Source organism: Marmota flaviventris, chromosome 5, assembly GCF_047511675.1.
Source record: "Marmota flaviventris isolate mMarFla1 chromosome 5, mMarFla1.hap1, whole genome shotgun sequence".
Lineage (NCBI taxonomy): Eukaryota > Metazoa > Chordata > Mammalia > Rodentia > Sciuridae > Marmota > Marmota flaviventris.
The window spans coordinates 109,698,464-109,722,510 of record NC_092502.1 but is presented as its reverse complement, the minus strand read 5'-3'; the positions used below and the strand labels follow the sequence as shown (position 1 = coordinate 109,722,510).

Below are 24,047 nucleotides of genomic sequence, written 5' to 3'. Positions count from 1 at the left end.
CTCCATTCAAAAAAAATAAATCTCAAATACGATGTTCTCAATTCTATGATGCCATCACCCATGTATTGCTAAACTTAATCATAGCTTCTCCCACCAAAAAAAAAAAAAAAAAAAATCTAAGAATGTTGATTTGAAAGCAATACTTGTCTTAAAATTAATACAATACCACAGAAACTATAACATTTTAAATGACACTTAATTTGTGCTAAGTAATGAAAAAGCTTACCATATTCAGATTTGCTCTCTTTTGCTTTCATAAGGGCATCATAGTATCTGTCAGCACATTCAGGGATTATGTCGTGTGCGTAAGCAGAAGATTTCAATACAGACAAAATATCATTTGATTTTTCCCCCTCCAAACACTGATTGACATCAACGATCAGTGTCACCCCTGGGTAATGAAAATAAATGTTTCTGTTAATGGTTATCTTTTACTAACTCCAAAAGCACACAAATATATAACTGAATATTTTAGGAATGGGTTGGTATTTTTTACTCTTTAAGAGGATATAGCATGCATGCTCCAGTCAGTGGGCCAAGTCACCTACCAGTTTAAGTTGTAAGAAAAACAAGATTCTTACAGATGTATTGTATATTAAATACCATGTTATTTCCTGGTTAGTCTGATGTGGTATCAAGATACTAGGTTTTGCTCACTGCAGTAAATGAAAAGCTGGGTAAAGCACACCAAAAATAGATATTGAGTCCTGATCTACGTCATTAATCAGGGTTTGAAAAACTAGCTTTATAAAGACATTTATTTTAGAATAAGCAAAAAGCAATTTAAGCTATAGAAATCCTATTATCCTCCTATATCTCGCTAATATATTTGGCAAGGTTGTTATAAGAAACTGAAACAAATGTTGTAGAAAGGCACAGTTAGTGACCATGTTCAATGGAGCCCAGAAATTTAATTCTAGAACAGATTTAGACCTAGTAAGCAGCGTTTTATCTCATTTTTATTTTCTGTCTCTCCCTATAAATAAAACTGCATTAAACTCTTGGTTGCCTAAAGAAAGTTAATTTAATTAATTCTTTATTATCCAACTTCGGTTTTAGGTAAGAATGTTCTGGTCCAACCTGTGGAACTACTCTTTTTCACAACCTGTAAATAAATTCTGAGTTAGTAATGTAGAACAACAACAACAACAGAAAGGGAGAAACAGGTTAAAATTTCTTCCCAGATTAAAAAACAAAACAAAACAAAATATAACTTGATGAAAAAAAGCTGAGAGATGGATATTTTTTATTTTTTTACACACATGCCAAACTCTAACAAGTATTAAATAACATTGTCATCAAATTAGTTTCCCATGTGTAGAGCACTATGAAGGTTGAAAGCGCAAGAAAAAAGAGCCAACTTTTGACCATTAGGAGTCAAAGTGATGCATATTTGGAAAAGCTCACAAATACTTAAGGAGGGCTTCTCCACTGGCTGCTGAACAACACAAAGCACACAAAAGTGTGCTTTTGTGCTTATGGAGGTTGGCAGTGACTGAGTGAACCATCCCCTGTTCTTCTCTTGCAGGAAAGGTTGGTAAGCTGGAGAAAAACTGACATGTAAGAAGTCTGTGGTCAGAGAAAAGCAGAAGGAACAAGTAGTTGACAAAGAATTCTCATGTGAATTACACAAGATAGCTTCATCCAGCTAACCCAGTAAGATGTAATGTTCCTTAAAAGACAATACTAAGAAAGCACAAAGTTCCTGTATACAGTAATGTTCTTTATCATCAAACATTGATGTTCAAGGAACTAGTCCACAGGTCCAACTCCTGTACCAACGTCATCTTAATAGTATCGTTTCTCATGAAAATCTAAAACATGTCTTGGGAAAAAACACTAACAGAGTAGTTGCATCTTGCTAATCATTGTATTCAAAGTCTGTGTTACATGGTAGGTGTTTAATGTTTGCTGAGAGCTTCTAGAAGAGTGCTTTATGTCATTAAAAATTTTCCATGAAACAGTGAGCAATACTCTCAAGGATGTGCAGTTTGGGGGCCTATCTGCTTCTGCACTAATGATCTCAAACTCATATGGTTCAGTTTTTCCCTCTTCCTTCACGGTTAGCTTTTGCTTCCTCCTGATATCTGCATGCCTGCCTATGGCAGCCCACACACTTTATCATCTTGTAATCTGTGGCTTTTGCTGTGCTCTGACTCAGGAAGAGAGACAAACATCCATAAGAGCTTTATACCTATAAAAAGAATGAATGGGCCCAACATGACTGCCTAGGGTCCCCCATGAGGAAAGTAGAGCCAATGCACAGGCTGTGAAACGTCTATTTTGATGGCCTTTTTTTTTCTTATTCTGGGGGTTGTGGTTAAGTCCCAGACAGTTGAGGATGTTAGATAAATGACCTCCAGAAAATCAGATATGTTTCTTCTGGGGAATGAATTAAGAGACCTACCATAAATCTCCTAAGAGATCCAGACAGCATTTGCTTTATATCTTAAGACATATGCCAGCAGGCTATCTTTGGAGTTTATTCCCAAAGAGGAGATATAACCCCCAATAGGGCATATACTTGTTTTTGGGAAAAGAGGTAGGGGAAAAAAATAACTTTTTTATGTATAAAGCACAGATCCTATGTACAGTACCTAAACAGATACACAATATATCTGTGGTACTAAAATTTCATGATGAGAGATTATGGAAAAATATTTTAAAAGATTCCTTAGAGTACAAATATGAAAAAAAAAAGTTGAGAAACATTGCTCTAAGGAGTCGATATTGAGGCAAAATTTAAACAAGCAAAAAACTGCAGTTTCTTGAAAATGAACATGGAGCCCAAATGAAGGAGACTTGAGTTACCTTGCCCTTTCAAATCTTGCCTGTGGAAATATATGGGCCAGCACATTTTCTTTTATCAAATTATCTGAGATGCTTTCAAGCCTTCATGGAAAGGATGTAGAAAACTTTTAAAAGTATGAAAACCCAAAAAATTCTCATTTCAATGTCTGAATAAGATGGTTAACTTCAAAAAATATTTTCGTGTTGTTGTATAATGTAGGAGAGAGTGCAGCCACCCTTGCAAGGGACGGGGCAGAAGGATAAGATAGGCCAAGTAAGGAGTACAAAATCATAAATATTTAAGAAAACCTCTCATTGTTATTGCCTATAGGTCCATGAGTCTCAGTGTGAAAAAAGAACCAACATTTGCAGGCCAAACTAAGAACAATGAATAAAAGGAATACAATGACCTCTACCTTGATAGTGAAGAAAAAAGTCATAATCATTTTAGACTATTTGAGTGTCTGCATTATTCAGTCTATTATAAAAACTCAAGAAATTCTGATAAGTAACAACAACTATATAAACCAGGCATGATGGCACAAGCGGGTAACGGCACAAGCCCAGTGACTCAAGAGACTGAGGCAAGAGGATCATAAGTTCAAAGCCAGCCTGGGCAACTTTGGGAGAACCTGTTTCAGGAAAAGAAAGAAAGAAAAAAAAAAAAAAAAAGAAGAAGGACTGGGGATATATTTCAGTAGTAAAGCATCCCTGGGCTCAATCCTCAGTACCACCAAAAATGAAAAAGAAGCTTCTATATTACAATCTAGTAGCTATCTTCAAACTATGGCTGCCTTTGGTTTTATATGTAAATTTAAATATCCTATGTTCCCATCTGAACTGTAATCTTTTTGTATGTAAATTTAGATTTCTGATGTGAACATCTCAAATGTGTGTGTGTGTGTGTGTGTGTGTGTATTTTTCCCCTTGAGTAGCAGAGTACTGGAAAGTAACGACTTCAAAGTTTCTAAGTGTAAAAAGTTCAGATTAGAGAAATACATGTATTTTTTTTTCCAAGCTAAGGAAATAGAAACCAGATGTTCCTCACAGAAGCTTCCAAAGTTTGAAAGTCCATCTGTGAAGTAACAGTAAGCAGTTTCAACAGCATGCTAACTTGCTACAATAGAATCTAATTATGCCAAGTATGGGCAGGTTAATGAAATATACTTTTAGGACTCTTGTTTTAATTTATGTAGAGATTTATATATGGAGATTGTTAGTAATATCAATTTAGATGCTATTTCAGATTGTCAGGTGAATTTTCTTACTATTCCCCCATGAAAATTGATGGGTTGAGGTTTGAAATAAAAATGATGGGATTGAGGTTTGAAATAAAATAAAGACTTTAATCATTAGAACAAATGCAGGGATTCTGCTAGTTGCTGAGTGTGTCCATCCCAATTAGGCACCTCAAAACTGAGGAAGTTCCACAGGATGGGTTTGGGGACCCACTAGGGATCCATTGTGAGATAGGTGTGAACTAAATAAAACTCCAGTGATAACCTGACTTCCAAAAGCTCCTACTCTGAGTGGTAGACTAGAGTGACACTGTGGGTCTCCTGCAGTTAGTGTTGGTTCAGAGTCAGTATCTAATAGTCCTTGCAGAGTCTGATTATACTCTTCCCCCTACTTCAGCTTGGTACAAACAAGACCTGTTTGGTGAAGGATGATAGAAAGATTAAAAGTATAATTTTGGGGCAGTGTGGTGTCATACTTCTTCAAGGGGACTTGGTCTCCTCCTTCATTCAAAGGGTTTTGAGTTTGAGAACTAGGTCCAGAACTAGGTCCAGACTCTCTTTATATTTCAAGTTAGACTTTTCTTCCCTGACTTGGAACTCTTCTATTTTGTTATGCTTTGGTTATAAGGTGTCCCCTAAAAGCTCCTGGGTTAATGCAGAAATGTTCAGAGGTGAAATGATGGGATTGTGAGAACTCTAACCTCATTAGTCTATTCTAGTTTGAATAGAATAACTGGAAGTTAACGGTAGGCTGGAGGAGGTGGATCATTGGATCGTGCCTAGGAAGGGTTCATCTTCCCCGCAGCCCCTTTCCCTTGCTCTCTTTGCTTCCTGGACACCATAAATGGAGTAGAACTCTTCCACCATGTCCTCCCGCCATGATATTCTGCCTCACTTTGAATCCAAAGCAATGGAGTCAGCTTACCATGTACTACCCTTATGACACTTGAGCCAAAATAAACTTTTCCTCCTCTCAGTTGTTTTTGTCAGATATTTTGGCCATAGCAACTAGAAGCTGACTAACACATACTTGTACAGACTAAGAATTTAGTAAACTACCAATCAATTTCTATTCTAGGAATACCATGATCAGTTGCACAACTCTATAGTTCTCCAAAACTATTCCAATTAACTGCTCTGACTCTGGGGTCATGACAGTAACCACACCCATTTATGTTTAGTGATTGAGGGCCTGGCTCCTGTCAGCCTGCCTTAAAAGATATACCTGTACACCCTCTTACCTCACTCCCTATTAGTTTGTTTCTCTGAAAAACCTAGCAGTGGAGGGCATAGAAGAGAACACTCATTTATGGAGCAGGTATGGGCTAGTTTTCTAGGGATTAAGAAAAAAAAAAAAGGATTTGATTCAGTTACAAAATTCAAGAGCATACAAAGTATTTTTTTTTAATTTCCTGGATTTTATTCAGCAACATCATCAAATTTTGATAACTGTTGAATGAGAATTCGTGGAAATTATAATAAGATGACTCTGAAAAGCAGTTACTCACTGAAAATATGCAATCAAAATCGTATTTTTATATAAGTACACATATAAGAACTGAAACTTGGTAAGAGAGCCCAAATTATCCCAGGAATGAAAAGCTATATGACTTCAGGCATAGCTCCAAAAACAAGCAAAAGACTGCAGGTGCTTACATTGCTTTGCTTTGTCCTCATCCACATTGGCCTCGTCGATGGCTTGCTGTATCTCATCCAGCCAAAGAACTTTGGAAGCACTCTCAAGATCCTAGGAAAAGTATCAGAGGTGGTTATGGGATGGAATCAAGAACTGCTTTTCAGAGTCCTCTTATTATAACTTCCACGAATTCTCATTCAACAGTTATCAAGTCCTGCCATATAAAGCACATGCTATTAATGAGCAGAGTCCAAATCTGACCACTTCTCCCTTCCTTGCTCCTTCCCTTGAGTCTGGCCCACCCTTGTCTCTCAAGTGGACAGCTACACTGGTCTCTTTATTTGCTTTTGCTGCTTCCAAGTTTGCTCTGTCCCGTGGTGATTCTCGACATAGAGCCACAGGATATCTTCAAAACAGATGTCTCATCATCCCACTCATCAGCTAACCTCTCCCAACCTTCCCCTGCAGTTGGAAGGAAACAGAGCACAAAGCCTCTTCTCACGGGCTTTGGGGATTCAGTGATCTGCCTACTCCTCTAGCTTCACCTCACACCCTTCTGCTTACCTGTTCCAGAACTTCACACCAGCTTCCTTCAGACTACAGCACTCCACCCTTTCTGTGTGGCTGCTCTTTCCCCCTCATCACTCAGGCCTCAATTCAAATGCTTCCTTATCCAAAAAGTCTTCCCTGGCTACCTAGTCAAATACTCTCTCCCCTAAGCATTCAAAAACCATCAGTTACAAACTATGTGCCAAGGGATATTTTAAATTTAAGGGAAACACAGTGATATTCAGCATTTATCAGAGAGACAAAAATAAAAATTTAAACACTGTGATTGTTCTCAAAGACCTGGCAGTCTAGTGGAAGAGATAGATGTGTCAAGAAATAATTATAATACATATTTTAAAGTAATTACGATTGGGGCAATCTTAGCTGTAGACACATGATCAAGGAGGAGTTCAATAGTAGGGGTCTTAAGTTGCAACAGAAGAAAAGAGTAGTTAAGGCTAGCATTTGAAAGCAAGTGATAGCAGCAATGAAAAAGTACTGAATGATTTTCACTATTTTCCTTTGGGTTGGTCTTGATGAGACTGCTACAAATGTGGTGCTGGGATCTATATTAAATGGGATTCCTGGATAGATTTATAAAAACTTGTCCAAGATGGCAAGAAATTTTTATCCAAGGAAATGAAATATTTTCAGGAAAGATATGACATTCCACTTAAAAAATGGGAACATTTAAATATGTGTAGGGATTAAGTGCTGTGTTCTAAATTCTGAATCAAGGCTATGACAAATGGAAACAAGTGACTTGGTACTGCAACCATACAGAACCAATTCCATCACTTAGGACTCAAGAAGGATGAGGAGGGGGAAGAAGAAGAAGTAACATCTACCAGCTTTTCTGGTAGGCTTCTAACTTGCATGTGCCAAGGGCTCTGAAAATGAGATAAAATATGGGCCATTTCTTTTTGTATCATTGTCGTTAATAGAGTTCTGGGGAAGGCGTGGTATATGCTTCCTCGATCATCTCTAGTTATGGCTGTCACATGGGAGCCACCAGTTGTTAGTACTTTTCATCTCTTTCTAAATGAAACTTTGGATGGGTTATAGTCAATCAGGAAGCAAGGTAAGGAGAAGCCTGGAGGAGGAGGAGGAGGAGGAGACAACAGAAACTGGACTACCTGTTCTCTATTTCTAAGTCCAAAGAGACCCAACACTCCCCAGGAACAGCCTATAAACTTGAGTTCCATACAAGTTCATTTATGTCCATCTCAGGGTTTTCTTGAAGGATATTATGTTCATTTATAACTGATTACTGCAGAAGATGCACCACACTGACTTCTGCCAGAAGAGAACGTAGTCACAATCCTATAATCCTACTTCAAAGATTAAAATATTATAAATTAATCTAAAGCAAGACTTTGCAAAGCCAAATCAAAATCAACAGTTTAAAGTGTGATGTGCTGAACTAAGTTAAACACAAATTCAAGGTAAAAGTGAAATCCTGGGCTGGAGGTATAGCTCAGTGATAGAACACTTGTTTAGCATATGTGAGACCCTGGGTTCCATCCCCCAAGCACTGCCCAAACCAACAACTACAACAGTAAAATGTAGGGTCTCCTTTCAATTACTCACTAGAAGACTGAAAAGACTATGGGATGGCTAGGTTACCACCTCAGCTGAACAGCCAGGTTCAACATGTGAGTTACAAATGAATTAAATGACCAGAAACCAGAGCATGTGCAAATCAAGCCACAAACTCCTGAATTTAGATGACTTCTAGAAACGTTTTAAACAACAACAAAACGTCTTCATGTCTTAATGATTTTTAAAAATTATTTTTTTGCCATATAATAGCTTCAATCTCACTTTTTGTTATCATATATTATTTAGCTGAAGTATGAAACATCAACCTTCGTAAAAATCTTGATTTGATTAAACTTAATTAAGATGTCTATACACATATCACTTCCTTCCCAGTTTTATCTCTTACCTTTCAAGTCTCACAAAATTTAATTTTCTGATTTTGCCACATTTTTATAGCCAGTAGGCTGGCTGGCTTAGAGTTTAATCATTTTGTTAATCATAAGCAAATTTGTTATAGTGCAGCTTTTTCTTTCTTTCTTTTTATTGTACATTAAATTGTACTCTCCAGAAAATAACTACTCATGAAAGCTTAATATATGTTGTACAACAATGTGAATATACTTAACACATTGGAACTATGAACTTAACAATGGTTAACATGGAAAATTTTACTTATGTATATGTTATCACAATTTAAAAAATCTTATTGTATAACTAACACTTATGGAGTCCTCTGCATTTCAATGTTGCATTATGATTTCAATTCAACCAAATAGTGTTGGTTGGGGATGGGTCTCTCTAGTTATGTGACCCTAAAGAGTTACTAAATGGCTCAGAACACATGAACTATGGCAAACAAGTGACACCCCTATCTCCAAACAACAACAAATATAAAAGTAAGTTCTGGCCAGGCACTGGTGACAAGTTCAGACCAATGAGACATTGGCAAAGAATTTTCTTCTTTTTCTTTTTGGTACTGGGGATTGAACTGGGGCACTTAACTATTGAGCCACATCCCCAACCCTTTATATTTTATTTAGAGACAGGGTCTTGCTAACTTGGTTAGAACTTTGTTAAGTTGCCAAGGCTGGCTTTGAACTCACGATCCTCCTGCCTCAGCCTCCTGAGCCTCTGGGATTATAGGCTTGTACCCCTGTGTCTGGCAACACAGAATTTTGAAAGAAATCAAGCACCTGAACAATTTTAATTTCTTAAAATTTGAAATAGCTGGCAGAATAAAGTTAAGGATAATTTCTGACTGTTCAACTACAAAGTAACTTTAAAAATGGGTAAAATGAGATATGGGACAGTTTCAAAGCTAACTGCTGCTCTGCATCTGTTTTTCAGCTTAGTTCTGTAAAGGGCTCTTTACTTTCTGTTGTTTTTTAAAAATGTACATAAACACACCAGGTGAAAATTACAGCATCTGGTCAGACCAGATTTTTGGGTATGGGTAAGAGTTAAATGATTTTTTTTTTTCATGGATAACGAAACATGCTCAGAAGCTCAGCCTGAGTCATACTGAAACATTGAGTTGGTCACATCCTTCCCCTGCAGAGGTCTCAGGCAAGTTCCTGCCCACAAAGGCCAGGGTAGCACACTTCTACTGACAGAACAAGGTTTTGTTATTAACATACGGAATTGAGGGGAAACTGTGCTCTGTGATTTTACACATTTGATAACGTTAGAGAAATTGGACTCAAGTCATTGAAATGAAAGCCCTCATCTTTACAGCTGCTGGACTACTTCTTCTGTCACCCATGTTTTGTGGAAGTGGTAAGCTCTTTTCTTCTGGAGTAGGAGGGTGGGGAACTTGTTTGTATTACAAAAGCCAAGTGAACCTAATCTTTGCATCTGACAAAAACTGTAGAGTCTGATCTTGGTTATCAAAAGGTATGATCATGGAAGTCAGAATCTACAGTTTGTGCACTAGTCAATTTTTTTTTTGGGGGGGGGGGTACTGGGGATTGAATTCAGGGGCACTCGACCACTAAGCCACATCCCCAGCCCTATTTTGTATTTTATTTAGAGACAAGGTCTCACTGAGTTGCTTAGCACCTTGCTTTTTGCTAAGGCTGGCTTTGATCCTCTTATCTCAGCCCCTGGAATCACTGGAATTATAGGTGAGCACCACCGCACCAGGCTCACTAGTCAAATTTCATCAAAGACTAATATCTCCTGATATTTAAAAGTGTTGCCTTGTCAAGATTTTAGACAACTATAATTAAGTCAAGAAACAACTTTCTCTGTGAGAAGTTCTGTGTTCCTTAGGAATTTCATCTGATTAGGAAAGACAGCACTTTTTCAAGGGAAAAAATCCTGTGTTTATACTTTCTGGTGAGACACAAATGGGGGAAACAAGAATATTGCCTGAAAGAGTCATTTGCCTTTAGTAGCTTGTGATGCCAATACATTAGTATTTCCAAAATGGAATAGTGCCAGGGAGTCCTCTCTCTACCCTTATAAATGAATTTTTATAATTTTAAAAATACTGTTTCCAAATACTGATATGCTACCATGAATGTTTTCTGTTTTACCCATCACAATGCTAGTCTGCTACCCTACTTGTTCTGAAGTTCATTGTTCCATCCATGATTTGGGATGGAGCTATAACCACAACTTTTTTACTGTTAGGTCACACTCCACTACATTGGTAGGAGTGGGAAAGGTAGAGGTACAAGGCATAAAAAGCCCCAAATTAAACCACTACCACCATCACCACCACCACAAAAACCTTGAGTAAAGGAATGTTGCTTAAATTGATAGTTGGAGGTCATTAGGTCACCACAGAGAGAGCCAAGGGAACTTGTAGATAGTGTAGCACTTGAAAGGATAAACATGTACTCACTCTGGGATCAATGAACCAAAAAGTTGAGCAGCATTGTGGCTAGAAACGAGGTTGATGAGGGAGGTTCCTTCAAAGACGGTAGTACGGTTTGGTGAAAGTGAAAATAGGGAACTTAAGAAGAGACAAAGTGGGGCTGGGGTTGTAGCTCAGTGGTAGAGTGCTTGTCTAGCATGTGTGAAGCCCTGGGTTTGACCTCAGCACCACCTAAAGATAAATAAAGGTATTGTGTCCATCCACACACACACACACACACACACACACACAGACAAAGTAAAGGGCAGTGAGTTTGTTTTCTTTGACGGGGTCAGGGGAAGATGTAAAGGGAGAACCCATCCATAGTGAGGGAAATCTGTTCCCTGTGGACTAGCCCCTCTGGAAATCATTCCACAATCATGATGCCAAATGGAAACCTATATATAAAGAATTCAAATAAACTTAAAAAATAAACTTAATGATAAGCACTATTCTTAAGATCAGGCTCTGAGGACTAAAAGACTTATTAACTGGAATCAGATCCAGAATTCTCATGGAAAATTGGATTCGAATCAACTTTTCTACCAATGAGTCACTGTTGAGCATGCCCACAGGCACCATGTCTTGCTTAATCACAGAGATTTTCTGAAAACTAACAAACACTTGGTTTCAACAGCTCTCTTATCAGATCCTGAGGGGAAATCTCTTGTACAGCATGGTCTGTAGTTACCATTCTCTAGCTTTCTGCTTATCTTTCTTTACAGGAATCTACCTCTCCTTAGGTCACATAAGACCCAAGATCTTTTCCCAAATGCAAAAAAAAAAAAAAAAAACATGAAGGATTTGTACAGTTGAGTTCAAATGTCTAACAGCATCCCTTCAGTGATCATGTCTAAACACAGACCCTGAAGAGTGCTGCCCTCCAAATTCTTTCCTTTTCTCTAATCCACCTTTCCTTTAGTGATATCTGATCACCTTTAGGTCTCCAGTTGTTCAGATCACATTTTCTCCATCTTACACACTGAAATCAGTTTGTGCAATCTCAGAGTTATAAGGGAGGCTTCAGTTTCCCCTGGGAGGAAGCCGCTAGAGATTAGAACAGTAAGAGCAACTGGCTCTGAATGATGAACTATTTGGTAACACTAACTTCAATATTTTTTTTTTAATTTGTTCTTTTCAGTTATATAAGATAGTAGAACATATTTTGGCATATTATCCATACATGGAGCATAACCCATTCTAATTAGGATCGTATTCTTATAGTTGTACATGATATGGAGTCACCCTGGTTGTGTATTTAAAAACAAAACTAGGAAAGTTATGTCTGATCCATTCTACTATTCTTCCTATTCCTCTCTCCCTTCCTTTCATTCCCCTTTGTCTAATCCTTTCATTCCCCTTTGTCTAATCCAATGGACTTCTATTCTTCCGCTCCCCACCCTCTGTTGTTGTGGGTTAGCATCCATATATCAGAGAGAACATATGGACTTTAGTTTTGGGGATTGGCTTATTTCACTTAGCATGACATTCTCCATTTGCATCCATTTACCAGCAAATGCCATAGTTTCATTCTTCTTTATGTCTGAGTAATATTCCATTGAGTATATATACCACATTTTAAAAATTCCATTCATCTGTTGAAGGACACCTAGGTTGTTTCCTTAGCTTGGCTCTTGTGAATTGAGCTACTATAAACATTGATGTGGCTTTGTCACTGTGGTATGCTGATTTTAAGTCCTTTGGGTATAGACCAAGGAGTGGGATAACTGGGTCAAATCGTGATTCCATTCCAAATTTTCTAAGGAAACTCCATACTGCTTTCCACAGTTAACCACAAGTATTCAACACAAAGAAATTCAGAGGTCATGTGGTGAGTTATACCTGGCAGAGTACTGGCATTTTAAATTGACAAGAGGTTTTTATAAGGCATAAAAGGCACATACATCTAGAAGGTCATATTACAAATCAGAGAGAATGTATTCTCTATAAACGTCCAGAATTAATTTATGGAAAATTTATTTGCATATTAAGGTTTACATATTGAGGTTTATTTATTTTTGAAATTGCCCTTTCAAGAATTAGGATTATTAATGTCAACATGCCAAGTAATGCCAAAAACTTATAGTATATAGTTTATATGTTTCATTCCTTTTAAAATATCCATTTCTAATATCTTAAGTTATTTTAACAATTTCATTTTCTGATTTTCTTCCTTTGACTTCTCTCCCCTTAGTACCTGGCATTTTCCTTAGTCGGCCTTTGGATTCTTCTCACATCTCTTGGTAGGCCATACCTACCACTCCTTCTAAATTAAATGATGGCCTCTGTACAGACTAAAAAAATCCATACCTCTAATATGGACTCATGGAATTTTGGATTCCACATCTGGTTATCTAACCAGTTGCTGGACATTTTACATATTAACATCCCATCAGCAACTGCACCCCAGTAATACTAAAAACAGGGTTTAATTTCTCCCTTATCTGCTTCTTGTCTCTTGTCCTAAATTCAGTAATGGCATTCTCCTCTCTCAAGTCATCTAGAGTAGGCCCCTCCGAGTCAGCTTGCCTCCTGCTACTCCACTGCTGTCAGATGCGAAGTCCCTGTGAGCTCTGCTCATCACCTTTCCATGTGATTTGCTCTAGTTCAGTTACTCACCATTCCTTAAAGTTTGAATAATTATAGCAGCCTCCTATCAGGCCCCCTTATCTCTAATTTCTTCCTGTTACAATCTGTTCTCTAGTATGCTAGCACCAAAGTCATCTTAAACATTAGTCAAAATCATGGTTATATTAGCTTCCTATTGCTGCTATAACAAATAATCACAAATTCAGTGCTTAAAGCACAGGTTTTTTATTTGATATTTCTGATGCTCAGAAGTCTTAAAATCAAGGTGTTGGCAGGGCTGTAGGAGAGAATGCTTCCTTGCCTTTTCTCAGCCTCTAGAAACTTCCTGTATTCCTTGGATCATGGCTCCTTCTTCCATCTTCAAAGCCAAGTAGCACACATTATCTTTCTATGTCCCTCGCCTTCCTCCTATAAAGACTCTTACATTTAGCCCATGCTTGGACAATCCAGAACACTCTCCCCATCTCAAGTCCCTTAACATCTCAAGTCTCTTATTTATACCTACAAAATCCCTTTATCATATAAGGTAACATATTCATAGGGGGTTCAGGGATTAGCAGGTGGGATCTTTATGTGTAGGAGTACCATTATTCTAGCACAATGGTCATTCCTCTGTTCAAAGATGTACATGCATCTTCTGTATTTATGGAGTTCATTGAAAATTTTATACCATTGGCACATAAGCATACAATAAACATTTGCTGAACTAGCATCTAGCATTCCCAGATCCTATGCCAGCCTATATTATGCCTTTGCCCATGCATCACCAGCAGGATAAAATTAATCTATTTATAAATTCCATCTCTTTATAAGCCATGGTTATCTTTACTGTTTTGTTTTTTCCTTGACATTTTGTTTAAATGCCCAAATCTGTTAGCTATTGTCTGAATACCTATATAGCTTATAGTCAACTTAGCACTTGCCTATAATGTTCTGTTGGCCTATTTTTATTTCTTCCAATAGCATTATAAACTCCTTACAGGCAAGGAGCTGCCATCTAGTTTATGTTCATACATGGATTAACATGGTTCTAGGGCATATTATATGTACTAAATACATGCCTGAGGATTGCCTGATCTATAATGGATTTTTAAAAATAAAAATAACCTAAATTTTACAACTATAGAAATTATGTAGTACAAAGCACTTCATTTTATGATATTGCCTTCCACCAAATCATATGTTAATATTTCCATTACAGGCAAGGAAAATGTTTCAGACAACTTGGTAAAACCAACCCTAACTATTAAGACCTTTCATGGATTTCCCCCAAATTCTTTTGAAGATTTCCCCCTTTCTGCCATAGAAGGCTGGACAGGAGCCACCACAACTGTAAAAATGAAGTGCCCTGATGAAACTGCTTCAACTCTCCATGTGAATAACGTGACCATGGGGTACCTGCGAAGTTCCTTAAGTACCAAGCTGATACCTGCCATCTATATCCTGGTATTTGTGATTGGTGTGCCAGCCAATGCTGTGACCCTGTGGAATATCTTCTTTGTGACCAAATCCACTCGTCTGACTATCTTCTACACCAACTTGGCCATAGCAGATCTTCTTTTTTTAATGACACTGCCATTTAAGATAGCTTACCATCTCAATGGGAACAACTGGGTATTTGGAGAAGTCATGTGCCGGGCCATCACAGTCATCTTTTATGGTAACATATATTGTTCCATTCTGCTCCTTGCCTGCATGAGCCTTAACCGCTACCTGGCCATTGTCCATCCTTTCATATACCGAAGACTACCCAAGCGCACCTATTTTTTGCTAGCATGTGGACTGGTGTGGATAACGGTTTTCTTATATATGCTGCCATTTTTCATTATGAAGCAGAAATATTATCTTCCCCAGCTGGATATCACCACCTGCCATGATGTCTACAACACATGTGAGAAGTCTTCACCTCTCTTCCAGTTCTACTACTTTATCTTCTTAGCTTTTTTTGGATTCTTAATTCCATTTGTGGTTATAATCTACTGCTATACAAACATCATCCACAAACTTGGAACATATGATCATAGATGGTTGAGTTATATCAAGGCAAGTCTCCTTATCCTTGTGATTTTTACCATTTGCTTTGCTCCAAGCAATATTATACTCATCATTCACCATGCTACCTACTACTACAACACTACTGATGGCTTATATGGTACCTATCTCATAGCTCTATGCCTGAGTAGCATAAATAGTTGCCTAGATCCATTCCTTTATTTTCTCATGTCAAAAATTGTAGATCACTGCACTTCTTAGAGTTGTGAGATTATTTTAAGATCATGGAAAGCTATCTGTGAAAACACACATAGTAGGACAATATATGCAAAGTATAAGGAGCTCTATTCTCTAGCTCCACTTTTTTACCTTCTAAGAAATAATGCTTCAAATATCAAATGTTACAAAAGTACTAATAATTGGGGCTGGGGTTGGGGCTGGGGCTCAGCAGTAGAGCACTTGCCTAGAATGTGGGAGGCACTGGGTTCGATCCTCAGCACCACATAAAAGTAAACAAATAAAATAAAGGTGTTTTGAAAAAAGTACTAGTAATTTTTTTTAAAAAAATACTTCATACTTCAGTATTTTAAGAAGGTTAATGAGGAGAAAAGTTTGATGAAACTGCTTCAACTTTCCATGTGAATAATGTGACCATGGGGTACCTGCGAAGTTCCTTAAGTACCAAGCTGCTATCTGCCATCTATATCCTGGTATTGTGAGTGGTGTGTCAGCCAATGCTGTGGAACACCTTCTTTGTGACCAGATCCACTCATTTGACTATCTTCCACACCAACTTGGCCATTGTAGATCTTCTTCTTCTTCTTCTTTTTTTTTTTTTTAATGATGCTGCTATTTAAGATAGCTTACCATCTCAATGAGAACAACTGGTTATCTGGAGAAGTCATATGCCGGGCCATCACAGTCATTGAACTAGTCAAACTTTTTACTTTGCCATGTCAAATCTTTTGTCAAACCTTTTGCTTTGCCATGAAGTTAATTTTTCCTCTTTTTACTCCTGCCTCTGCTGGAAAACTAGTTCTAACATCTTTGCCTTAATTCTGGCCATTTCTGGAAGTCCTCAAAGGACAGTCCTTGCCAGATGCTCATGTTAGAAGTGTCATTTTTCTCATCTCAACTTCCAAAGCACTTTCTTATATTTTCTATTATATATAGATATTATGTATCTAATAATTTATACTAATATTAGTTCCACAAACAATTAAGCACTATGTATAGTAGGCCCTCTATATCTGTGGGCTCCATATCTGCAGATTCAACCAACTATGGATCAAAAACATTTTTAAAAAAGACTGCCTCCAGGCTGGGACTATGGCTCAGTGGTAGTGCATATGCCTGACATGCATGAGGCACTGGGTTCGAGTCTCAGCACCACATATAAATAAATAAATAAAATAAATAAAGGTCAATCAACAAATTTTTTTTTTTAAAAAAAGACTACCTCTGTATTGAATTCGTACAGACTTTCCCCTTGTTGTCACTCCCTTAACAATACAGCATAACAACTATTCACATAGTGTGTACATTTTACATGCTTTGCACATCATGTGGCCAAATTAGTGAAAGAATAAAATCCCCAAACTTCTAAATAGCATGGAAGCCCATTCAATACACATGGAAGAGGCAATATACTCTGCATGAGATGACCTCATTTCTGGTTGGGCATATTTAAAACAAAAAAAGCAAGGGAGTTAAACTAAGAATATACTCATAGGTCATTTAGAGATTTAAAATAGTGCCTCTATTTTTCTTCCTTATAATTTTAATGGGGAGATAGTATTGTGTTATAAACTTTCAGTATATTTCCATTTGGTAAATAACTATATTTCTCTTGACTTAGGGATAAGATAGGAGGTGAAATATTAGAGCCTAATCTGGTAAACATTAGAGCAAGCAAAGAAAAACGAATCTAAAATAAGTTTCAAGATTCCAAAAAATGTAGCAATATTCACTTGTTAAACACATACCTAATTTGTATAGAGTAAATATACAAGGAGTAAATCAGAACTTTTTGGTGGGGTGTATTTCATATGCTGTCAGGCAAAGCCTTCCGTTTTAAAACTGCTCACAATTCACTGCCTCTAGTGGATAGACAAAGAAAATGTGTTCTACTCTGCTACATATATATCAATTTTGTCCCCAAAAGAAAAAAATAATTTTTGCCTACACAGTTACACTGTTAAAAAGGATCAAGAATCCTCACTAACTTACATTACTGTCCCCAATCTTTGAGCATCCTTTTGTGAAGATGTTATCCATTGTGATCTTTAATGGCTAAATATTTTGTAACATCTTTACCCATAGTGATAATATCAGCAATGTAATTCTCTTCTATTATTTTTCAAGTTCAATCTTTGGAAAAAGAAGCACTGAAATACCACCCTATAAAAAGACACTGGAAATTTCCATCAATCAAAACATTATGTTTAAAAAAAAAAAAGTCTGAGCCAAACAAACAGAAACAGATTTTTCTAGGGAAAAGAACAGACTGAGAAAAGTTTAAAATATAATGGACTTCAGAGTACCTTGGCAGATACTTATAAACCAAAATTTGGGTCCTGAGGCAGAAGGATTGCAAATTTGAGGTCAGCTTTAGCAACTTAGTGACACCCTGTCTCAAATTAAAAAATAAGAAGGACTGGGGATGTAACTCAGTGGTAAGTGTCCCTGGGTTCAGTCCCTAGTGCCAAAATTAAGTAAGTAAGTAAGTAAATAAATAATAATGAACTAAAAATGTAAACTGTATTTAAAAATAGTAATTTAATCAAACGAGTAATTCCTTGAAATTTTAGTGTTTTGAATTTGTCAGCAATGGCCAATAGAGCTCAAGCCCCTAGTTTCATAGGTCAAAAGTGTTTTGACTTCTGAGGTAGCATCAGATCCCTGTCCTCCATATTTAAAGCTCTGATTGTACCATTGAGGCTGCAGTTTCCACACATAGGAAGCCTGCCCAATAGAGGAAATTGGAGGCTTCTGAGTGTTCATCTTGTTCTAAAGCTTTCGCCTGGAATGCTCTGGAGAGGGCCTATACCACCTGTAAAAGTTCTTGGCCATGTGATGTTGGGCTCCCCTCAAAAGACAAATACCCATTGTAGGCAGAGAAAAACTGAGGTGTGTTGACAGAGCAGATCCTGTGTCTAATAAGGACCCTATGATATGATATAGACATTATTCACCCCAACTTGGAAGGTAGCCAGCCACAGTTGCCTATACTACTAGCTAAATTATTTAAGCTGGGTTTTTCTTTGTGGGGGGACACTGCCAGGTTTCATGTTAAATGCTGTAACTGTACGTGTGTGTGTGTGTGTGTGTGTACACACACACAAATGTTTATAATTAATGTTATTATATGTAATTATTGTTCATATAATATTACTGTATATATTTTATATAATTTCATTTAACTCTCATTATAATTCTGTAAGACAGGTATCATGTTTACACATTTGAAAACAAGCATATAGAGATGTGGTAACCTGACCTAGGTCACGTAGCCAGGATCCATATGGTGCCTGTCTTCAAGACAAATAATTTTCTCTTTCAATATTCACAAGTTTGCCTTATAGCATGGACACAGCCACCTCCATGGGAATAGCAAGGAGAAGCCCCATCCCCTCTCCCTGGATGTGGGGGCATGAGACTTGGGTTTGGGTCCTCACTCTTCCATTCAATGGTAGTACCTGGCCAAGCACTCATTCTGAAACCCAATTTACATCAGGTGAGAGCACCACTCCACAGCTGCTGTGGCAGATCTCCATGAAGTGAGAGAGCACTTTGTAAGGCAATCCTGCTGGAAGGCCAGAAGGCCCCACCCTGGGGCATCATTTCCTCCAAGTGAGCAAGATATACTTTGGTCTTTAAAGGTTTAGAAACACTCAGTGTTTCCTAAAAACACACTCTAAAAATTTAAAAATCCAAACAGTAGAAAGACAGAGAAAAAGAAGTCTCCCATCTCCTTCAGTCTTCTAGTTCATATTCTAGAAGTCATCTCCTTCCAGAAATATTTCATACATAGATAAGTGTGCATGTCTCCTGCTCCCATTGATATGTCTCTCATTTTTATGTAGAAGCATGCATTTTTTGCCTTGAAACATTTAAGTAATTTTTGGTCTTTTGTTATTGCAAATAAAGGTGCAATAAACATCTCTTTCCATCTCTCTGAATGTACAGCAATGTTATTTCTGAATTGGGCAGACCTGGGTTGTGGTCCCAGAACTAATTGTCTTTTGGATGGCTTTGGACAAGTGATTTAAGTTTTGCTTTATGATCCATAAGAGGGCAATAATGATGGTGAAAGGAGACTTTCCTGCTTTGTTAAGAGGATTATATGAGATAATATACATAAAATACTATCATGCCTAACAATAGTTGCTCAATCAGTGCTTTTTTTCTAACCAAGGATATTTTTCCTATCTTAGATGAGATAGTTCTTAGGGTCTAAAGACTTACACACAGAAGATAATCTACCCTTTCACCTGGGGACATGTCAACCACCAGTGGCTAGGTCCCAGGTAGTACCACCCTCCCTCTCAGGTAACAGGTCATATAGGTTTCAACACTCATGCAAGCACAATTCTAAAAGTGGCCAATCTCCACACAAGCTTGCATCCAGATAAACACCACTGTTCTTCAAGAGCAAGTCAGCCAGGCAAGCTACCTACCATGCTCAGACCAAAAGATGCTGGTTCCCAGTGAGCACTGAAGTACCTGACTGTCCGGGACTAGAAGGAAATTCTCCTTCAAAGATTAGCCTGACAGCCCCCTGGGAGACATCCTGCCTGGGAGGCATCCTGCAGCTACCTATCTCCCTGGAACATCCTGTGGTTATCAGGATCATCAGACATCTTGCACCTGGCAGTTTTACCACCCACATCCAGCAGTTGTTGATTAGAGAGCTTCCCCATCCCCAGCATATAAATACTCCTGTGTGAACAATAAAAGTTTGCAGCTTGATCAGAATTTTTGTCTTGCTGTCACCTTTCGTGTCTCTTGTCCCTTCATTCCTCCCCATCTAGGTTCGCTGCCCACGTTGATGTGTCCTGCCGGACGGGACACCTGACTGCATCATGCTGTGGACCACCCACCTACCCAACTCTTTCTCACCCTTCTGCCTCAGCTACAGTCCTTCCTCCGTGGTAACTTCTCTTTAGATTCTAGACCAGAACAATCCCAACCATCTCTCAATCTCTTTTTCATTTCACTACACAGTCATTTCTTCTATTTAATTGCTCTATGAAAGAATGCATACTACCTCAGTAAGTTCCTAAGTATGTTGTGGATCAGAACAGAGAATACCCAAATGGTACCATGCATCCCCCTGTATCTTTATCCCCTCTCTTCCCTATCAAACGCTATGTACTGTACTATGCACACAGCATATACTTGAGAAAGATCCAAGAATTGGATTCGAAACAAGAAGTCACCTGTAACTGAGTTTTTAGTGAAAGAATAAAAGCACTAATCATCTCTGAAGCTAGCATTCCCTTAAAGTTTAGTACCAGGAAAAGAATAGCCTTATTATTTTCATTTTGATTCACTAGGAAAAAAAGTTAATGAAATTTAAAATAAAAAATCTTCCCTTCTGTTCTCAACCTTGCGTGTAAACTTAAAAGAAACAAATATACTAAAACCTACCATGAGTTTCTGTGATTTTGCATGGTGTAAAACATCCTGGTAGTGCTGGGCACGATCAGGGTCCACATTTCTAATCTTAGCATTAGGTAACATCAAGGTATCTAAAGTCTTCAAAGGATTTCCTTCATCTATAGCGTCATTGATGAATCCTACAGCCAAAATTCCTAGAAAAATACAGAAAAAAAATTATTTTAAATTATAGCACATCTTTCTTTCTTTAGTATCACCTGTTACAAAGCAAGTACAGCAAGGCTGATATAATAAGAGCAATGTAAAAACTTTAATGTATTTCTACATATATATAATATGCAGTCTGAAAGCAAAATGAGGGAAAAATCTATTCATAATAGATTCTAACTACTAACATAGGTCAATTACACAAAGAATAAATATTTAGGGATAATTTAACACAAAAAGACAAGACATGCACTGAAAACTAGGAAGTACCACAGAGAAAATTTAAAAAACAACCTAAACAAATAAAAAGATATCTTTTTTAAAAAAAAAAAAATTATTTATTTTTTGGCGGACACAACATCTTTGTTTGTATGTGGTGCTGAGGTTTGAACCCGGGCAGCATACATGCCAGGCGAGCGCACTACCACTTGAGCCACATTCCCAGACCCTAAAAAGATGTCTTATGTATATAGTTTAGAAGATTTAATATTGTGAAAGTGGAAGTACTCGTCAAATTGGTCTATGGATGCAATGCAACCTCTATAAAAATTTTAGCTGCTGCTTCTTAAAAACAGAAATTGATAAGCTCATTCTAAAATTCATATGGAAATGCAAGGACTGAAAGATAATCAATGCAATCTTGAAGAGTTGAAAGATATTTTTCAAAAGTCACTACAAAGTTGCCCCTGCAACAATCAATACAGTATAATCTGGGAGAGGATAAACATTTATATCAATGGAATAGAACTGAAAGTCTAAAATAAACCCTTACACTTATGGTTAATTGATTTTTTTTTTTTTTTTGACAAAGGTGCCAAGAGAACTCAATGGGCAAAACATAGTCTTTATAACAAATGGTGCTTTGACTTCTGAACATCCATGTGCATAAGAATAAAGTTGAACTCACACATCAAACCATGCACAAAAAATTATCTGAAAGTGAATAGTAGATCTGAATGTAAAAGCTGAAAGTATAAAACTCTTAGAAGAAAACAAAAAACTAAGACTTTGTGGCATTGGGTTAGGCAATGCTATTTTTGGCTATGATGCCCAAAGTAAAAATAATAATAGATGAAAAAAATAAATAAATGGAACTTTGTCAAAATTAAATCCTTTATGATTCAAGGGATATTATTAAAGAAAGAGAAAAGACAAATCTGAGGAATGAGAGAAAATATTTGTAAGCCTTATATCTAAGGACTTATATGATGAATGTAAAAAAGCTCTTACAGCTCAATTATAAAAAGGCAATTTAAAATGAGCGAAGGATATATACATTTCTTGAAATAAGACACACAAAGAGTTAAGAAGCACATGAAAACACATACAACATCATTTGTTATTAGGACAATACAAGTCCAAATCACAGTATGATGCCACCTTTACCCAGTAGAATGGCTGTAATAAAAAAAGATAATAAGTGTTGGTAAGAATGTGAAGAAACTGGAGCCCTCATACTTTGCTAAAAGGAATGGGAAATGATGGAATCATTTTGCAAGTCATCTTGCAAAACATATTGTCAGGTCCTTAAAATATTAAACATAAAAGTACCATGTGATTCAGCAATTCTACTTCCAGGTATATACCCAACTGGAAACATATGTCCACACAAAAACTTATAAGCAGCATTTATATCCATTATTTATAATGGCTAAATAAAAGTGAAAACAGTCCAAATATCCATTGACTGGTTAATGGATAAACAAAATGTATACCATGGACCAGAATATTCTTTAATCTATAATGAAAGATAAAGTGCACTGATATTTGATACAACATGGATGAACTTTGAAAACATTATGCTAAGTGAAAAAGCCAGACACAAAGGCCACTGTATAAGTGGCAAACTTAAGGGCTGGGTACGTGGCTCAGTGAGAAAATGCTCGTCTGGCATGCTTGAAGCCCTGGGCTTGATCGCCAACTACACACACACACACACACACACACACACACACAAAAGGTATGTGAATTATATTTTAATAAGGTTATTACTAAGAAGGGGGCATAATTTTGCTTATAAGCAGCCACAGAAACTATTTTAGTGTTACCCTTACTTAGGTGTTAGACGGCGATGCCAAGATATTAGGTGATAGACCCATAAAATACTAGAGCTGGATTAAAGTCAAAATGTATAGAAAGAAAAATGGAAGTACATAAACATTTAGATATACACTCTATTCTTCAGATTACTTTACTTCAGCACTCTGTGAAGGTTTACAAAACAGACTGTTCCAAGTCAACCAACTCCCTACAGTGTTAATAGTACAGTGTATATACATCCAATATATATAGCCCAATGCTGTCCAATAGAACTTGTGTGGTGGTGGAAATATTCTTTCTCTGCTGTCCAATATGGTACCCATCAGCCACATTAACTTTTGAGTATTTAACCAATGGCTTGTATGAATGAAGAACTGAAGTTAAGAATTTTGCTTAACTTCAATTAATTTATATGTAAACAGTCACATATGGTGACTGGGAAAGGTAGGCTCCACAGAAATAAACACAGTTATGCATATTTTGGGATACTTCTAACGTTAAAATATGGATAATTTATTCCACATATTTCACATATTATTTATACAATAACAGATAATAAAATGATACCTGGAGTCCTAATACATAGATACGTCAAGGGATGAATAAGTACATCCTCTATCTTAATTTCTACCATATCTAACCCTCTAAATGATCTTGGACTATAAAGTCCAGGAACAAAAAAGCATAGAAATCAAATTAGGGAATCTGAAAACTTTATGTAATTTTAAGTAAAATGGATTTATTTGGAGACTATTTCTCATTACTATCTCATTATTAAAAATAAAGTATCAAGTCATAAAAATAATACAATGTGTGTATATATGTATACACACTCATCCATATGCATGCTAAGAGCGGGTTTTACTTTCTAGTTTCATGCCCATGAACAAGAAATGGTAAAGAAGCTAAAGTAACAAGCAACAAGCTTAGAAAATAAACTTTCTTAGGGCCAAACTAAGATTTCTTATTTTGTCAGTTATTT

The 24,047-nt window shown here is 37.0% G+C and overlaps 2 protein-coding genes across 2 annotated transcripts in view; one reads left to right on the top strand and one right to left on the bottom strand.

Moving 5' to 3' along the window:
- Iqgap2 (IQ motif containing GTPase activating protein 2) overlaps positions 1-24,047 on the bottom strand; it is a 296,887-nt gene that overhangs the window by 73,277 nt on the left and 199,563 nt on the right. The window contains exons 13-15 of the mRNA XM_027927746.2: positions 20,849-21,012; positions 5,685-5,775; positions 227-391 (exon numbers count right to left, since the gene is read on the bottom strand). Of these exons, the coding sequence (XP_027783547.2) occupies positions 227-391; positions 5,685-5,775; positions 20,849-21,012 (420 nt within the window). The remainder of the gene's footprint in view (positions 1-226; positions 392-5,684; positions 5,776-20,848; positions 21,013-24,047) is intronic.
- F2rl2 (coagulation factor II thrombin receptor like 2) lies at positions 9,301-19,377 on the top strand. The gene is made up of 2 exons (XM_027927747.3): positions 9,301-9,531; positions 14,406-19,377. Exons 1-2 carry the CDS (start codon positions 9,468-9,470, stop codon positions 15,455-15,457), a joined length of 1,116 nt encoding a protein of 371 aa, XP_027783548.2. The 5' UTR covers positions 9,301-9,467; the 3' UTR covers positions 15,458-19,377.